The 16,167-nt window shown below is 40.9% G+C and overlaps 1 protein-coding gene across 2 annotated transcripts in view; it reads right to left on the bottom strand.

Moving 5' to 3' along the window:
- MINDY3 (MINDY lysine 48 deubiquitinase 3) overlaps positions 1-6,270 on the bottom strand; it is a 121,591-nt gene extending 115,321 nt beyond the window's left edge. Inside the window, exon 1 of one of the 2 annotated variants that reach the window (XM_080682581.1) lies at positions 5,931-6,270. In XM_080682581.1, coding sequence (XP_080538707.1) covers positions 5,931-6,024 — 94 coding nt within the window. In that variant the 5' untranslated portion in view covers positions 6,025-6,270. The remainder of the gene's footprint in view (positions 1-5,930) is intronic. The other variant, XM_080682582.1, reaches the window with a different exon arrangement.
- Between the last annotated feature and the right edge of the window lie 9,897 nt (positions 6,271-16,167).

Here is a 16,167-nt window from a genome sequence, read left to right as displayed (position 1 = left end):
CTTTGTCAGTCTTATAACTCACAACTAATTTAAATCTCAGCCATGAACCTCTGAATTTTCCAGTCTTTTATTTTCATACTAGTGGCCTGGTGCATGAAATTCATGCACTGGGGGGTTGTCCCTCAGCCCGGCCTGCACCCTCTCCAATCCGGGACCCCTTGGGAGATGTCTGACCCAATCCCTCTCGCAATCTGGGACTGCTGGCTCCTAACCGCTCACCTGCCTACCTGCCTGATCGTCCCTAACCACTCTGCCTGCTGGACTGTTCGCCCCCAACTGCCCCCCCCCCGCCAGCCTGCTTGTCCCCAACTGTTCCCCCACTGGCCCGATCACCCCCAACTGCTCCCCACCAGCCTGTTGCCCCCAACTGCCCCCCCTGCTGGCCTGCTCACCCCCAACTGCCCCCCTGCTGGCCTGATCAACCCCAATTGCCCTCCCCTCCTAGCCTGATCACCCCCAACTCCCCCCCCACACCAGCCTGCTCACCCCCAACTGTCCCCCCCCACCACCAGCCTGATCGCCCCCAACTGTCACCCCTGCCAGCCTGCTCACCCCCAACTGTCCCCCTGCTGGCCTAATCACCCCCAATTGCCCCCCACTGCCGGCCTACTCGCCCCCAACTGGCCCCCACTGCCGGCCTGATCACCCCCAACTGCCCTCCCCTCCTGGCCTGATCACCCCTAACCACCTCTGCCTCGGGCCCACCACCATGGCTTTGTCCGGAAGGACATCTGGAAGGTCTCCCAGTCTAATTAGCATATTACCCTTTTATTAGTATAGACTAGAGGCTGGGTGCACAAATTCATGCACAGGTGGAGTACCTTGGCCTGGCCAGTGATCGGGGCTGATTGGGGCTGATCAGAGTGGGCAGCCAGGGAAGGGACCACAGGAGGTTAGCCAGCTAGCTGGGGAAGGGAGTGAGGGACTGCAGGAGGTTGTTCGGCCACAGGAAGTTGGCTGTGGGAGTGCACTGACTACCAGGGGAAGCTCCTGTGTTGAGCATCTGACCCCTGGTGATCAGTGCACGTCATAGCTACCAGCTAGTCATCCGGTCATCCAGTCATAACAGTCGCTTAGGCTTTTATATATATAGATGACTTACTATGTAATATACACTATTCAAACCAGTTTGACAATTACTGCCTCTACATTTCTAGTCTTCCATGTAAACAAAAGGCCACAGAAAGACGTGGCTTGTCATTACAAATTACATTATATTGATTGAGTCACATCTGCACCAGGCCTTAGTTTCCTCATCTATAGAAATGAGGATAACTATATTTGTCCTTTGCTAGCTCTCAGGATTGTTGCAAAGATTAAATAAGATTTTTAAAAACTGTAAATCATAATACAAATATAAGATAGTATGAAATATGTAAAAAAATTACATATTCAAAGGACTAAGAAATAAACTATCATATAAAATTAAAAACTGAGTTTTAAAAAGTTGGATTTTAGGTGAATTATAATTTATGTATATTGGAGAATGGAAAAATCTATATTTTAGAGAAATAAAAGGTTTTCAACAGGAACAAAAATCTCTAAAATGATATGATCCACAGTTTTAACTTATCCTCACTGTGGAAGAAAAATTAATGATACTTGTGTATCATTTTATTACTTTGATAAAATGTTAAATCACTTTATAATAAGCATCCAATTATATTTTGGAATTTGAATTCAAATGTATTATTTCCTAAATATAATTTATACTTATATCTTAACTAATCCCTAAGTTTTCCTAAGTTATTTGTTAAATCTCATATTTTTAATATTATGTTACAAAAACTGTCCTTGACTGAAAGTCCAAAATTCTCATTTCGATTAACTAGATCTCCTCCCCCCACCAAAAAAAAAATGAACAACAACAAAAAAAAAAAAAACACCATACCACTGAATTGTTATAAATAGCAAAACTGGGTTTCTCCCTTTCTGGCTAATCATTATGTGAAACCATAATAAAATTTGGAAAAAGAAGGCTAAAAGGGGTTCAGAGTTTATAATCTAGATCAGGCTGTTTTCATAAATGCAGCATTGGAACATGGCCACACCCATATTATCTAAGGCTGCTTTTGCTGCAATGGCAGAGATGAGTTAATAAAGATATTCGCCTTGACAGAAAATATTTCCCAAACAATGAACTAGACAATCAATACTAAAAAGAAACAAATTCCAAACAATAAAGAATTTAAATTTAAAAAAAATAAACAAATTCCAATAAGTCAAAATGTTTTCATTTATATGAGATTAATATTTGCTTCTGTTTGATCTAGATGACTTTTATTTTGGTTCAGCTGGGATGTGGTCAATCTGACTACTTCTTACTATCTCCACTACTAGTAACCTGGTCCAACGCCCCTGGATTACCACAACTGTCTCTCATTTGATCTTGTTGTCTCACTCAATCTACTACAGTCTATCCTCAAACACAGCAGTCTGACCAATCCTGTAAAAACTTGTCCCATATGTCTTTCCTTTGCTCTATGACCTTTCATTGCATTCTGAATAACAGCCAAAGCTTAAAATGGCCTATAAAGCCTTATATAATTTGGAGCATATTATTTCTTGCCTCATCTTTTATTACTCTCCCCTTCCCTCATTCCCTCTTCCGCCAAACTAACCTTCCTGTTCCTTGAACAAAAAGCCAGGTATATTCTGTATTAAGTCTTTTATAATGGCCATTCTCCCTGCCCGGAACATTGGGGGTTTTTGTTTGTTTGTTTGATTTTTCAGTTATCTGCATTACTAACTCAGTTATTTAAAGTGTTTGCTCAAATCTCATCTTCAAATGAGGCCTATCCATGCTACACCATTCCATAACTCCCTATTTCTTTACCTTCTAACTATTATATATACTTAATTTTTGCTATATTATATTTATTATTTGTCTTCTCTCCCACCCTACTAAATCTAAGCTGCAGAGGCTTGGAACACTTGTAGTTTGTGAGCAGAAGGGAGAGGAGAATAAATGATGCTTATGAATAAGGAGGTAGAAAATATATGCTTTTCCTCAAGTGAGTAGAAGGAGAGCAGGCAGGAGAGAATAATTTTCCAAGTTAAAAAAAAATTAAAACCCTTAAATTATGTGACTTATTTCCTTTAAAATAAAAACTGGCAAACTCCCCAAAACCTACTCTTTAAAAAAAAAAAAAAAAAAGGATTTGCAGGAGAGGAGAGAATTATCTAAAACTGCCAAACGATTTTTAAAAACAACCATGTGCCACTCTTGAGGCTTGTTGTTTAACATATTATCTAAAAATGCCAAATCTATTAAGACAGGGGGGTGGGGGGCAAGACTTTGTACTATGGAAACTCCTGCAGCTTACTGTTTTAACACACCAAAAGAATTTAACAAGATCTGCCCTAGTTGGGTTGCTCAGTTAGTTGGGGCATCCTCCTGTACATCAAAAGTTGTGGGTCCAATTCCTGGTCAGGGCACATACCTAGCTTGTGGGTTCCATCACTAGGTGAGGCACATATGGAAGGCGAGAGAGAGAGAGAGAGAGAGAGAGAGAGAGAGAGAGAGAGAGAGAGAGAGAGAGAGAGAGAGAGAGAGAGGGAGAGAGGGAGAGAGAGAGAGAGTATCCCTTCCTCTCTCTCTAAAATCAATAAAAACATATCCTCAAATGAGGATTAAAAAAAAAACACAATTTAACATGACCAATCAATATAGTTTCATAAATGAAATATCCCTAGATAATTTTATAAATATTTACTCCAAACTACTGGCACCTATCATTTGTTTCCAACTGACTAATGAGATTACAGTCGCCAATTCAAAGCACAGTTACAGACTGAATTAAAGCCAAAGTTAATGTCACATTATGAATGCAGTAAGGCAAGTACAGCAGAGCAGTGTCTCTAGTGCCTAGTCCCATAATCCCAAATGACTGCCACAACAATTGTTAGCAATGGTTTCTGTCTCTAAGAATGAATAAGTGAATAAAACGATTAATATAGCAAACCAGTAACAACATCCTTCTGATTCAGAGGTGCAAAATTAAAAACACGTATCTGATTGCCTGAAACCTTGATCAATGTAAGACCTTGAAGAATTACATATACATAATATAACTGCACTCTCTAAAAAGCCAAAAAATAAATAAATCCTTTATTTTGGAATGGTATTGATTGAATGAATCTTGTTAAGGAACTTACGTTGATTACAAGATGGCAGAGCATTAGAATGTCATTATAAAGTTCTATTTTAAATAATGATTATCTCTCAAATAAATAATAATTTCTTGTAATTGTCAAGTGCCTACCAGAGAGAGATCTTTGGCTTACTCTACAACCAAACACTTTTTAAATTAAGCTACCATTTTCTGAGTATTTACTATATGTCAGGTACTATGCTAAGCGCCTAAGTGTATTTACATGTCTTTAATCCTCACAACAACCCTATAAGATTGACACCTCTATTATCTGCATTTTACAGAAGAAAAATGAGGCTTAAATAAGTTAAAGAATAACTTAAACCAAGAACTTAAGTATGCCTATTCCAAAGCCTGCTCTTAACCATTACAAGAACTGCCTCTCTGAATTCTCCTTGAATCTACATTATAGTATTAATATAAATGAAGCTGAATATTATCTTTTTCTACACTGTAAATATTTAATTAATGTTGGCTAATTCCAGGGGAAGTAAAATTTTCTTAATCCTCCACAGTCTTGTGTACTTTACAGCTGTTCACAATTAGAATAAATAAAAGTGGAAAGTATGTTTTCAAAATAAAACTTGCAAATGTGGGTGTCCAACATTTCAGAAAATATTAGTTACATGACTTAATCAAATGTGTAAAAAGAGTCAAACTAATTACACATAAATTCACTCCCATTTCTATTAATTTGTGTGCAACTTTGGCCTGGTCATTTACCCTTCCTTCATGACTCATCTGCAAAACAATAGTGATAGACTAAATAACCTGATGATAATACATTATTATCCTAATTTTACCAGCTGTTAAAAGACAAATATCTGGGAGGCAGGAAAGGTTTACTTATACTTAAATTTCTATTACAGAATACACATTATGAAGTAGGAACAGATTTACTATGCTAAAATTCCTCCAAATCCTTTGAGAACAGGTATTCTCTTAAAAAAAAAGTTTTAATAATAATAGTAATAAATAGCTATTATTTATTGGCCTGCTTTACATACACACCTACATTACTGATACCTTACTAACAAAAGACTATTCTCTTAACCTAACTTAACTTCGCCAGTCTTATCTTAAGTCACCTTAAGTCATGTGTCCGTTGTGTTTTAGTAATAAAACTTAAGACTGGCGAAGTTAAGTTAGGTTAAGAGATAAAACTGCTTATATAACTCAAAATCTTGACTGGGTAATTAGACTGCCACAGGAAATGCTATTATTCATATAGCTTTTAACTGTAACAGATACTAAACCATCTCAAAACCGGAGATACTTTGGGTGAAGAAACACTTTGTAGCAACCAACACTGTATTTATGTAGTGAGTACCATGCCTAACCACATAATTAAAACACAAACAACAAAATTGCTTTTGGGATTAGCCATTTTACTTTGCAGTGGCCTTCCCTCCCTTTAAAATCAGACCAAACGCCAATAACATAAAGCCTTGTTAGGTGCCAACGATTCGGGCGACCACAGCACTTCTCGGGAAAGTGACACCCGGGCACAAGGCACACCTCGGTGTCACTGCAGCCCAACAGCCACCCTTTTTTCTCTCCAGCCAAAGGGCAGTCCAGGGAGCGGCTGAGGCGCTTCGGTCTTTAATGTAACCATTCTCCTCCTCAACCTCTCCAAGGCAGGCAGGGCGTTTCTAGGAAGTGCAGTTTCTGAGCTGGGCATGGGAATTGGGACAGAGTGCGGGGCGCGCGAGAAGCGTCAGGGCCGGACTCAGAGCAAAGGAGGCGGCGCTGGAAGTGAGAGCCCAGCCCGGGTACCTTGCGTCCAGCGGCAGAAGATGGTGTCAGAGAGACCGGGACTGCTCTTGGTGCCCCACACCAGCTCCACCAGCTCTTTAGTCTGTTCGGACATGATGGGGTACCGGCGAACGGGTCTTTGCTTTCAGGACTCCCGCCCCGGAACATGGGGAAGGGGCGGCTCCGGAGACAGGAGTTGCGGGACGGCAGAGCCAAAGCAGCTGGCAGCTTAGACGCGAGGCAGGCGAAAGGAGAAAGAGCTGCATGCAGCCACTGCGCCTGTCAAGACGGCTCCAGCAGCAGCTAAGTTTCCTGTACCGGAAGTATCGAACCACCCACTTCCGGCTCCTCTTTCGCTACCACCCCCACCACACCCAGGAACCCGGGAGTCACCTCCCCGGAAGCGGAAGTGGGTGTGGAAAGAGGTGCGGACCTCTGTGGAAGCCGCTGGTCATCCTGAGCTCAGTCCCTGGCCCGAAATGTTTTTATTTTACAGGGAGGAAGGGAGAGAGAGACATGGACGTCGCTGTAAGAAAAAAAACATAGATTGGTGGCTCCTCACGCACCCGACCGGGTTGAACCCACAACCTGGGTATGTGCCCCGCCGGGAATGGAGCCCACCACCTTTTGGTGTAAAAGGATGCTCCAACAGACTGAGCCACACCGGCCGCGGCAGAGTGGAAGCTCTAGTATTGGCAGGCACGCCACATCCGTGGGCGCTGCAATTTTTCTGAAATCTTGGACACTTCCTCTGCACACAGCTGTGGTCTTAGCTGGAGGCTGTTAAGTCCAAGCCCTAGGGCCTAGAGCAGTGGTCAGCAAACTCATTAGTCAACAGAGCCAAATATCAACAGTACAACGATTGAAATTTCTTTGGAGAGCCAAATTTTTTAAACTTAAACTTCTTCTAACGCCACTTCTTCAAAATAGACTCGCCCAGTGTCGGGGTTCTTTTTCCCAGCCTTACAAAGGGCTCAGCATTCTGGAGAAAGGGGCTGTGCGTAGATGATTAAGAAGGAGTCCAAGGACGAAAGATATTTTTGAAAGGCATTGGGGGGTCAGAGGAGCTTCCAGCTGAAGGAGCTAGAAGGCTCTACCCTTGACCAAGGACCCGTGCTTTTATTAAACACAATTTGTCCTAAGGCAAGGTGGAAATATACACTTCAAAGGGTATGGTATCAAAGGGTTTATAGAGATTGTCAGTTTTGGGAATAGCCTACAGCTGTTCAGGTGTTTGGCCAACAGGAGGCAATAAAATGCCTTGAGCTGTCTGGCAGTTAACAATCCTATTTAGGTTTGGGGGGCGTGCCTTTTAGCCATTTCCAACAGGTAAACTACATGTGACTCAACCCTGTTGAGCTCCCCAAGCTTCACCAACCTTTTGGTAAAACTGTTGTAATTATTACATGCTGGAATTGGTTCTCAGCAGCCCAGGCCGTGGTATTTTGTGGAAGAGCCACACTCAAGGGGCCAAAGAGCCGCATGTGGCTCGCAAGCCGCAGTTTGCCGACCACTGGCCTAGAGCATATACTATTCTTTAAAACTTGTAATATTTATGCTAAGACCATGGTTGAGCCTCAGTGAAGAAACATGCATGTTTGTGTCGAGATCCCCCCATTAGTTTGAAGGCCGTCAGCCTCTGTGCCTGGAGAAATCATATAAAGTTGAACCAACTAATAAATACATAACCAAAAAAAAAACAAAAAAAAAACATAACCAAACATGGCATAATGTGCATTAGAAATGTCTCTACCAGGTGTAACACAGAATGACAAAGCTATTTGTAGGAAAACAGATTGAAAGTAGCCTGTTTGTAAATGGTAGAGCATTCTCATCTCTGCTTTTTGAGACTGTAGGGTGTATGAGAAACACCTGAGCTAAAGTCCAGGTGTTCATCATTGTCAAGCATTCCGTTAAATTTAGTGTGTGTGGAAACTTTGTGCTGCTTAAAAAGAAGAGATCTTAACATTCTCTGACCTTTGAATTTTAAAATTTGTTGGGTTCCTTACAGGTTGCAAATAAGAGGGATTTGCTAATTTATACTTTATTTCTGACTTCAGCAACCTTTCTGTAGTTAAAAAGAATTATTCAAAGTGCCTGACTCATAACCATAGACTTCTTCTTAATTTTTACTTCCTTTACCCTATTTTTTGCAAACCAACCTTACCTATTCTTTAAGACTTAGTAAAAATGCCACTTTTTAATAAAGTTTTCTTCAGTCCTTACCATTTAAAGTAAAAACTTTGGCTTCTAAAATTTCATAGTACCTACCTTACCTATAACTTGTTTATGACAACTACTGTCATTCTTATATTTGCAGAGAATTATTTATTCTTCCCCAAGATATAAATTTATGGAAGCCACAGACCAGTCTTATTCATAGTACTTAGTATGGAGCCTTGAACAATGCTAGATTTCAATATTAGTGAAGGAATGAAACTTTACTGTAACTTAAGAATTCACTATCTTCCAGCAAGTGAGGGATCAGGGATATACCAGTAGTATTGACTAGTACACTTAAATCCTATATAATAAAAGGCTAATATGCAAATTTTCCCCTCAACCAGGAGGTCAAACAGGGACCTGGCCATCCAACTGCCCACGGCCCCTCCCCTGGCCGGCCCTGCCCAATCGGCCCCACCCACACATGAATTCCTGCACTGGGCCTCTAGTGTCTATGCATGGTGGTTTACATCTTGCATAATTCTCTTCCTGAAAGATAAAGAAGGGTTTGTGTTCATAGAGCCTAAAAGAGGCAAACCTCTAAAATCACAATTGAGAGGTCTGTCACACTTTTGCTTTCCATTAATATATGGAAATATAATACATCACAGTTATTTTCTTCCTATTAATATACAGATAGATCTTATTAACTATAGATATGGAGAAAAAGCTATTCTTTTAAAACATAGTTTTAAAAATGGAATATTTCTTGCCAGGCCAGTGTTGCTCAGTGGTTGAGTGTAGACCAGCCGTGGGCAAACTACGGCCCGCGGGCCGGATCTGGCCCGTTCGGCTGTTCTATCCGGCCCGCGGAGCCGAAAGAGCGGAGGGTTCTCTTGCTCTCCCCTCCACTCCTTTACTTTGAATTTATATTAGTTCACACAAACACTCCATCCATGCTTTTGTTCCGGCCCTCCGGTCCAGTTTAAGAACCCATTGTGGCCCTCGAGTCAAAAAGTTTGCCCACCCCTGGTGTAGACCCATGAACCAAGAGGTCACCAGTTTGATTCCTGGTCAGGGCACATGCCCAGGTTTTGGGCTTAATCCCCAGTAGGGGGCATGGAGAGAGTAGCCAATTGATGTTTCTCTCTCATCAATGTTTCTATATCTCTATCCCTCTCCCTTCCTTTCTCTCTCTAAAATAAATCAATAAAAACAAGTGTTTTTTTAAAATGGAATATTTTTTGCCTGACCTGGTATGGCTCATTTGTTTGGAGTATCATCCGATATACCAAGGATCTACTGTTTCTATTCCCAGTCGGGGATCCTGTGGGGATCAACATTTCTCTCTCACATTGATGTTTCTCTTTCTCTGTCTCTTTCATCAATAAAAAAGGCATATCCTCAGGTGAGGATTGAAAAAAAAGTTTTAAAAAAAGGAATATTTCTTGATCTGTTATTTTTCTCAGTGTTCAACTATAGTGATGCTGACAAAATCTTGAGTGGATATTGATATGTATGTCCTTTCCACTTTTAGGTTATAGTTTAAAATGTTTTAGCATGACATTTTCAACAAGGAATATTTGATTATTATTCAATTATTTATAGTGTTTAATTACTAGTTATTTAAATTGTAAAACTTGCTTAGACTACAATAGAAATGCAAATTAATGTTTATTTAAAATTTATTTATTCAGTAACTATATAAAACCAGTGAAGCTTATTGAATCTATATTGGGTATAGGACAATAATACCTTCCTCTTTTATTATAATGATTTATAAATTATATAAATTTCCTTTCCAGTATTTATATTGCTTTATATTTTAGCATTCCTCCCTTAAGACAATCTATAGTTTTGATTAAACTGATGTGTAGCATTAAGATGTGCATAGTTTGCATAAGTAATCTTTAGTCCTAAAAAATCAGAAACTTCAGTTCATATATAAGTTTTATTATTAATACTTTTCTCTCTAATTCAAGTCAGGACACTTCCATAAAAGTGGGTTGAGATTTCCATCCTGATTAATTCTCTATGGCCATCTTTACTACTTCACAGTAACAAAATTAATTCCTTATTATCAAACTCTAACTCTGTATTTAATTCTCTTTCTGTTTTTCCCAAAACTTCCATGACAAATAAAAGCAAAATAGCTTCATTACCTGTGTCCTACACATTTCCATGAAAAGAACAATTCTCCAACTGAAAGTCCTCAACTCCTAATTTAGTGTATTAGTACCACCACTTATCACGGAGAAATCAAGTCTTTTTTAAAAATCCACCCTACAATAAAATTAGTAAGTTGACAGATTAATAAAACTATTTCATACTCATTTATTAATGCAATTATTTAATTTACATGCCCTATGTCAGGGGTCCTCAAACTTTTTAAACAGGGGGCCAGTTCACTGTCCCTCAGACCGTAGGAGGACTGGACTATAGTTTAAAAAAAAAACTATGAACAAATTCCTATGTGCACTGCGGGCCCGGGATGAGTCGGCTGCTAAGCAGGACAGGTAGCAGCACCCGGCAGGCCAGATAAATGTCCTCGGCGGGCCGCATGTGGCCCGCGGGCCGTAGTTTGAGGACGCCTGCCCTATGTCTTCCAATAACACCATAAATCTATGAAAGAAACAAACTCTTTGCATTATTCTAACCTTATCTCAGCAGGATAAATATTTTACAAAGCATACCGAGTTCCTCTTAAACAAAGTATTGTCATACTAAAGTATGACACAGTGCATCATTTCCCAAAGCATTTCCTATTAGCATTATACTTTATTTCTGACTTCAGCAATCTTTGCTGTAGTTAAAAAGAATTGTTAAAAGTGCTGGATCCATATCCAAATGGTGGAGAATGTTTTTTATCATTAAACTAGAGGCCCAGTGCACGAATTCTTGGACAGATGGGGTCTGGCCAGCCCGCCTCAATCAGGGCCAATTGGAGCCAGTCAGCAAGGGGAAGGGGCTGGGAAGTTTGGCTGGCTGGCCCTGCCCCTGACTGGGGTTGGAGGGCTGATTGGGGGCCAGGCTGGCCCGGGGGAGGCACCATAGGAGGTTGGCTGGCTGGCCCCGCCACATCGGGCTGGTTGGCCAATCACAGTGCTCATCATAGCAACCAGTCATTTCAGTCATTCCAGTCATTGGTCATTCTGGTCACTTGGCTTTTATATATATAGACTAGTGGCCCAGTGCATGAAATTCGTGCACAGGGGTGGGGGAGGGCGTGTCCTCAGCCCAGCCTGCACCCTTTCCAATCTGGGACCCCTCAAAGAATGTCCTACTGCAGGTTTACAGGGATCGGGCCTAAACCGGCAGTTGGACATCCCTCTCGCAATCCGGGACTTTTGGTCCCAGCCACTCACCTGCCTGCCTGATTGCCCCTAACCACTCTGCCTGCCGGCCTGCTTGCCCTTAACTGCCCCCCCACCAGCCTGATCACCCCCAACTGCCCCCCCTACTGGCCTGCTCACCCCCACCTCCCCTCCCCACTGGCCTGCTCGCTCCAACTGCCCCCCTGCTGGCCTGCTCACTCCAAACTGCCTCCCCCCTGCTGTCCTGATCTCCTCCAACTGACCCCCACTGACAGCCTGCTCACCCCCAACTGGCCCCCGTGCTGGTCTGCTTACCCCCAATGGCCCCGCCCCCCACCAGCCTGATCACCCACAACTGCCGACCCATCCTGACCTGATCACCTCCCAGCAACCCAACCTCCCAGCCCCTCTTTTTTTTATTTTTTTTTCAGCACCTCCTTGAGCAGATGCCAGGGCCAGCTGGAAGCAGGTATCTGGGATTTATTTATCTTACCTAATAATAGACAAACATGTAAATTGACCGTACCTCCGCTATGCCCACCAACCAATCAGAGTGAGTATGAAAATTAACCCGCCAAAGATGGTGGTTAATTTGCATACACAGGTGCCGAGCGACTGGGGGTGGGCAGGATGCTTGCCATGGTGATGACGCAGGCATTCTGCCCCACCCCTGGTCTCTCAGGGCCTCTGGGCAGTGTGGGAAGGCAGGGCCAGAGTGGAAAGAGGCAGCTCCGGGGGTGGGCCGGAGTGGAAAGGTGGTGCCGGCAGCCAGGGAAAGGAAGGCCCATTCTAGCACAAACCTTCATGCATTGGGCTTCTAGTCTTCTATAACTGAAACTTTGTATCTTGAACGGAGGCCAGGGCTGGCTGGTAGCCTGGGTTGCCCCTAGAAACCCATGCTCCCAGCCCCTCCTTGAGCGGAGGCCAGGGCCAGCTGGAAGCAGGTATCTGGGATTTATTTATCTTCTATAATTGAAACTTTGTAGCCTTGAGCAGAGGCCAGGGCTGGCCAGGGCGGGTGGGAAGCTTGGCTTCCTCCATCATCAGGAACAACCCAAGCCTCCTGCTCGCTCCAGCTCCGTGGCCGCAGCCATCTTAGTTGGGTTAATTTGCATACTCGCTCAGATTGGCTGGTGGGTGTAGTGGAGGTATGGTCAATTTGCATATTTCTCTTTTATTAGATAGGATGTTGGGTTAAATAAAGTTAAACAAGTCGTTCATTATAACTGTTAAAGAGAGGGGATTGTATTCAGAGTTAAAAGACACATGTGAATTATTTTATTCACTGAGATTCTCATAGTTTTGTTCTGAAGAATATTGTTTAGGAATTGCTGGTATAATGGAATAGACTTATTATTGAAATTAGAAAATATAAATGTTAATTCTTATTTGGGAACTAACTGTGACCTTGGATGCGTCACTTAACTAGCTATAGTGGGCTTACTTCATCTACAAATGAAGGGAACTAATTTAGATAAACTCTATAGATCCCAATTACTTCAGATCCTGTCCAGTTTTATGATATTAAAAATTAGCAGTTTAGAAGTTAAAAGACATGGAAAGAGTGGAAAGAAGAAGAATATTGAGCAAGTATATACAATAAAGAGATAATTTACATTATTCTTCATTAACACAGAATAAAAGATTATTTGTCACTTATCATTTGCTTGTGCTAATATTATAAAATGAGATCAAAGCCCAACTTGTGTATCAATCCAAGACTGGCTATATTAAACAAGTATATAATATTTTCACACTTGGATGTGTTGCATGCACCTCAAACTATATAGGTGTCAAATCAAACATTTTTTTCCATAAAACCTGCTCTTCTTTCAATGCTTCATAATCAGTTAAAGGTACCATCATCTACAAATAAGCACATTTTTTAATGTTCTCAGATTCTGTTGAATCAATACCCTCTTTGAGGATCACTTGAGAAATTAATAAAATAAGCTTATTAATAATAATTACATATACTAGTAATGATTATGGGATTTAACAGAAACCATATGTAAAAGAAATATACATATTGATAAATACTGTTCTTGAGTTAGCTATATTAATGGTTTGAGCAAAGTACCACAGGAGCAAAAAAAGGAGTCATTATTTGTACTGGAGAAATCTTCAGAAGTTTGAACTGGTCATAATTTTGACTAGAAAAGAGGGCAGGATGTGCATTTTAGTACTACTGTGGCAGAACCTGGCATGTGTGTTACTAGAGAGAGATGAATCAGGAATGTCAGGTTAAGGAGGGTGCCATAGACTGAATTGGGTCTCCATTGAATCCATATGTTAAAGCCCTAATGCCCAATGTAACTGTATTGGAGATAAAACCTTTAAACAGGAACTAAAGTTAAATGGGGTCATAAATATGGGGCCCTAATTTAATAGAACTGGTGTTCTAATAAGAAGAGGAAGAGGCACCAGAGATCTCTCTCTCTCTCTCTCTCTCTCACTCTATCTGAAAGCAAACAAAAGGCCATATGAGGACACAGCAAGGAGATGCCTGTATATAAGGCAGGAAGAAAGGCCTCACTATTAAGTTCCCTGATGGCACAGTGAGGTTGTACTTGCAGCCTACAGAACTGCAAGAAAATTAGCCAACCAATCCTTGGTATTTTTTTTATGGCATCCTGAGCAGACTAATGATATAGAGGACCAGAATCTTAAGAACACTGAAGATAGTGGGTAATATTTATTCATCAGATTTTGTGCTAGTCATGGTACTAAGCTCTTTTTAAATTTTAAATTTTATTATTGATAGTTATACAGATGTCCCCTTTTCCTCCCTCACTGACCCCCTTCAGCCTGCACCTGCCCTACCCCCAAGCATTCACCACACTCTTGTCTTTGTCCATGGGTATGGATATATGCATATAAGTTTTTTGGTTAATCTCTTCCCACCCACCAACCCACCCACGCCTTCCCTCCGAGATTCCACACTCTGTACCATGCTTCTATGTCTCTGGACCTATTTTGCTCAGCAGTTTATTTGTTCTTTAGATTCCATATATGAGTGATGATATGATACTTGTCTTTCTCTAACTGGCTTATTTCACTTAGCATAATACTCTCCAGGTCCCTCCATGGTGTCTCAAAGGGTAAGATACCTTCTTTTTTAGAACTGCATAGTATTCCATGTTGTAAATATACCACATCTTTTTTATACACTCATCCACTGATGGGCACTTGGGCTGATTCCAAATATTAACTATTTTAAATTGTGCTTCTATGAATATTGGGGTGCATATGCTCTTTCTGATTGGTATGTTGGGTTTCTTAGCATATAATCCTAGAAGTGGGATCACTGGGTCAAATGGCAGTTCCATGTTTAATTTTTTCAGGAAATTCCATACTGTTTTCCATAGTGGCTGCAGCAGTCTGCATTTCCACCAGCAATGTACTGGAGTTCTCTTTCCTCCACATCCTCTCCAACACTTGTCATTTGTTAATTTGTTGATGGCAGCCATTCTGACAGATGTGAAATGATACCTCATTGTTATTTTAATTTGATCTCTCTTGGCCAACTGCATATCCACTTTAGAGAAGTGTCTATTTAGGTCCTTTGCCCATTTTTTAATTGGATGTTTTGTCTTCCTTTTGTTAAGTTGTATGAGTTCCTTATATATTTTGGATATTAACCCCTTATGAGATGTATCATAGGCAAATATGTTCTCCCATACTGAAGGCTTCCTTTTCATTTTGTTGACAGTTTCCTTTGCGGTGTAGAAGCTTTTTATTTTGAAGTAGTCCATTTGTTTATTTTCTCCTTAGTTTCCCTTGCCCCAGAAGATATATCTATAAACTACAAGATATATCTATATTGCTACAAGAGATGTCTGAGATTTTGCTACATATAATTTCTTCTAGGATTTTTATGGCTTCATTACTTACATTTAAGTCTTTTATCCATTTTGAGTTTAATCTTGTGTATCGTGTAAGTTGGTGGTCTAGTTTCACTTTTTTGCATGTATCTGTCTACAATTTTTCCAACACCATTTATTGAAGAGACTGGCTTGACTCCACTGAAGGCTCTTGCCTTCTTTGTCAAATATTAATTGAGCATAATGGCTTGAGTCGATTTCTGGGTTTTCTGTTCTGTTTCATTGATCTACAAGCCTGTTCTTGTTCCAGTACCAGGCTGTTTTGATTATGGTGGCTTTGTGGTATAACTTGATATCCCTCCAACTTTGTTCTTCATTCTCAAGATTGCTATGGCTAGTCAGGATCTTTTTTGCTTCCATATAAATGTTTGGAGTATTTGTTCTAGATTTGTGAGATACGCTGGTGGTATTTTAGTAAGTATTGAATTGCATTGATTCTATAGATTTCTTTGGTTAATATGGACATTTTAATTATGTTAATTCTACCAATCCATGAACATGGTATATTCTTCCACTCATTTATATCTTCATCTATTTCTTTTTTCAACATCTTGTAGTTTTCTGAGTGCAAGACTTTTACTTCCTTGGTTAAGTTTATTCCTAAGTATCTTAATTTTTTGTTGCAATGGCAAATGGGGTTGTTTGTTTAGTTTCTCTTTCTTTTTTTAATTTCTTTATTGATTAAGATATCACATATTTGTCCTCATCCCCCCATTCCCATCCCAAACCCCTCCTCACGCATGCCCCCACCCCCCTGTTGTCCGTGACCACTGGTTAGGCTTATATGCATGCATACAAGTCCTTTGGTTGATCTCTCCCCCTTACCCCCACCCTCCCCTACCTTCCCTCTGAGGTTTGACAGTCTGATCGATGCTTCCCTGTCTCCGGGTCTGTTTT

Source organism: Plecotus auritus, assembly GCF_963455305.1.
Source record: "Plecotus auritus genome assembly, chromosome: 1".
NCBI classification, from domain to species: domain Eukaryota; kingdom Metazoa; phylum Chordata; class Mammalia; order Chiroptera; family Vespertilionidae; genus Plecotus; species Plecotus auritus.
This window is presented reverse-complemented; position numbering and strand designations above follow the sequence as displayed.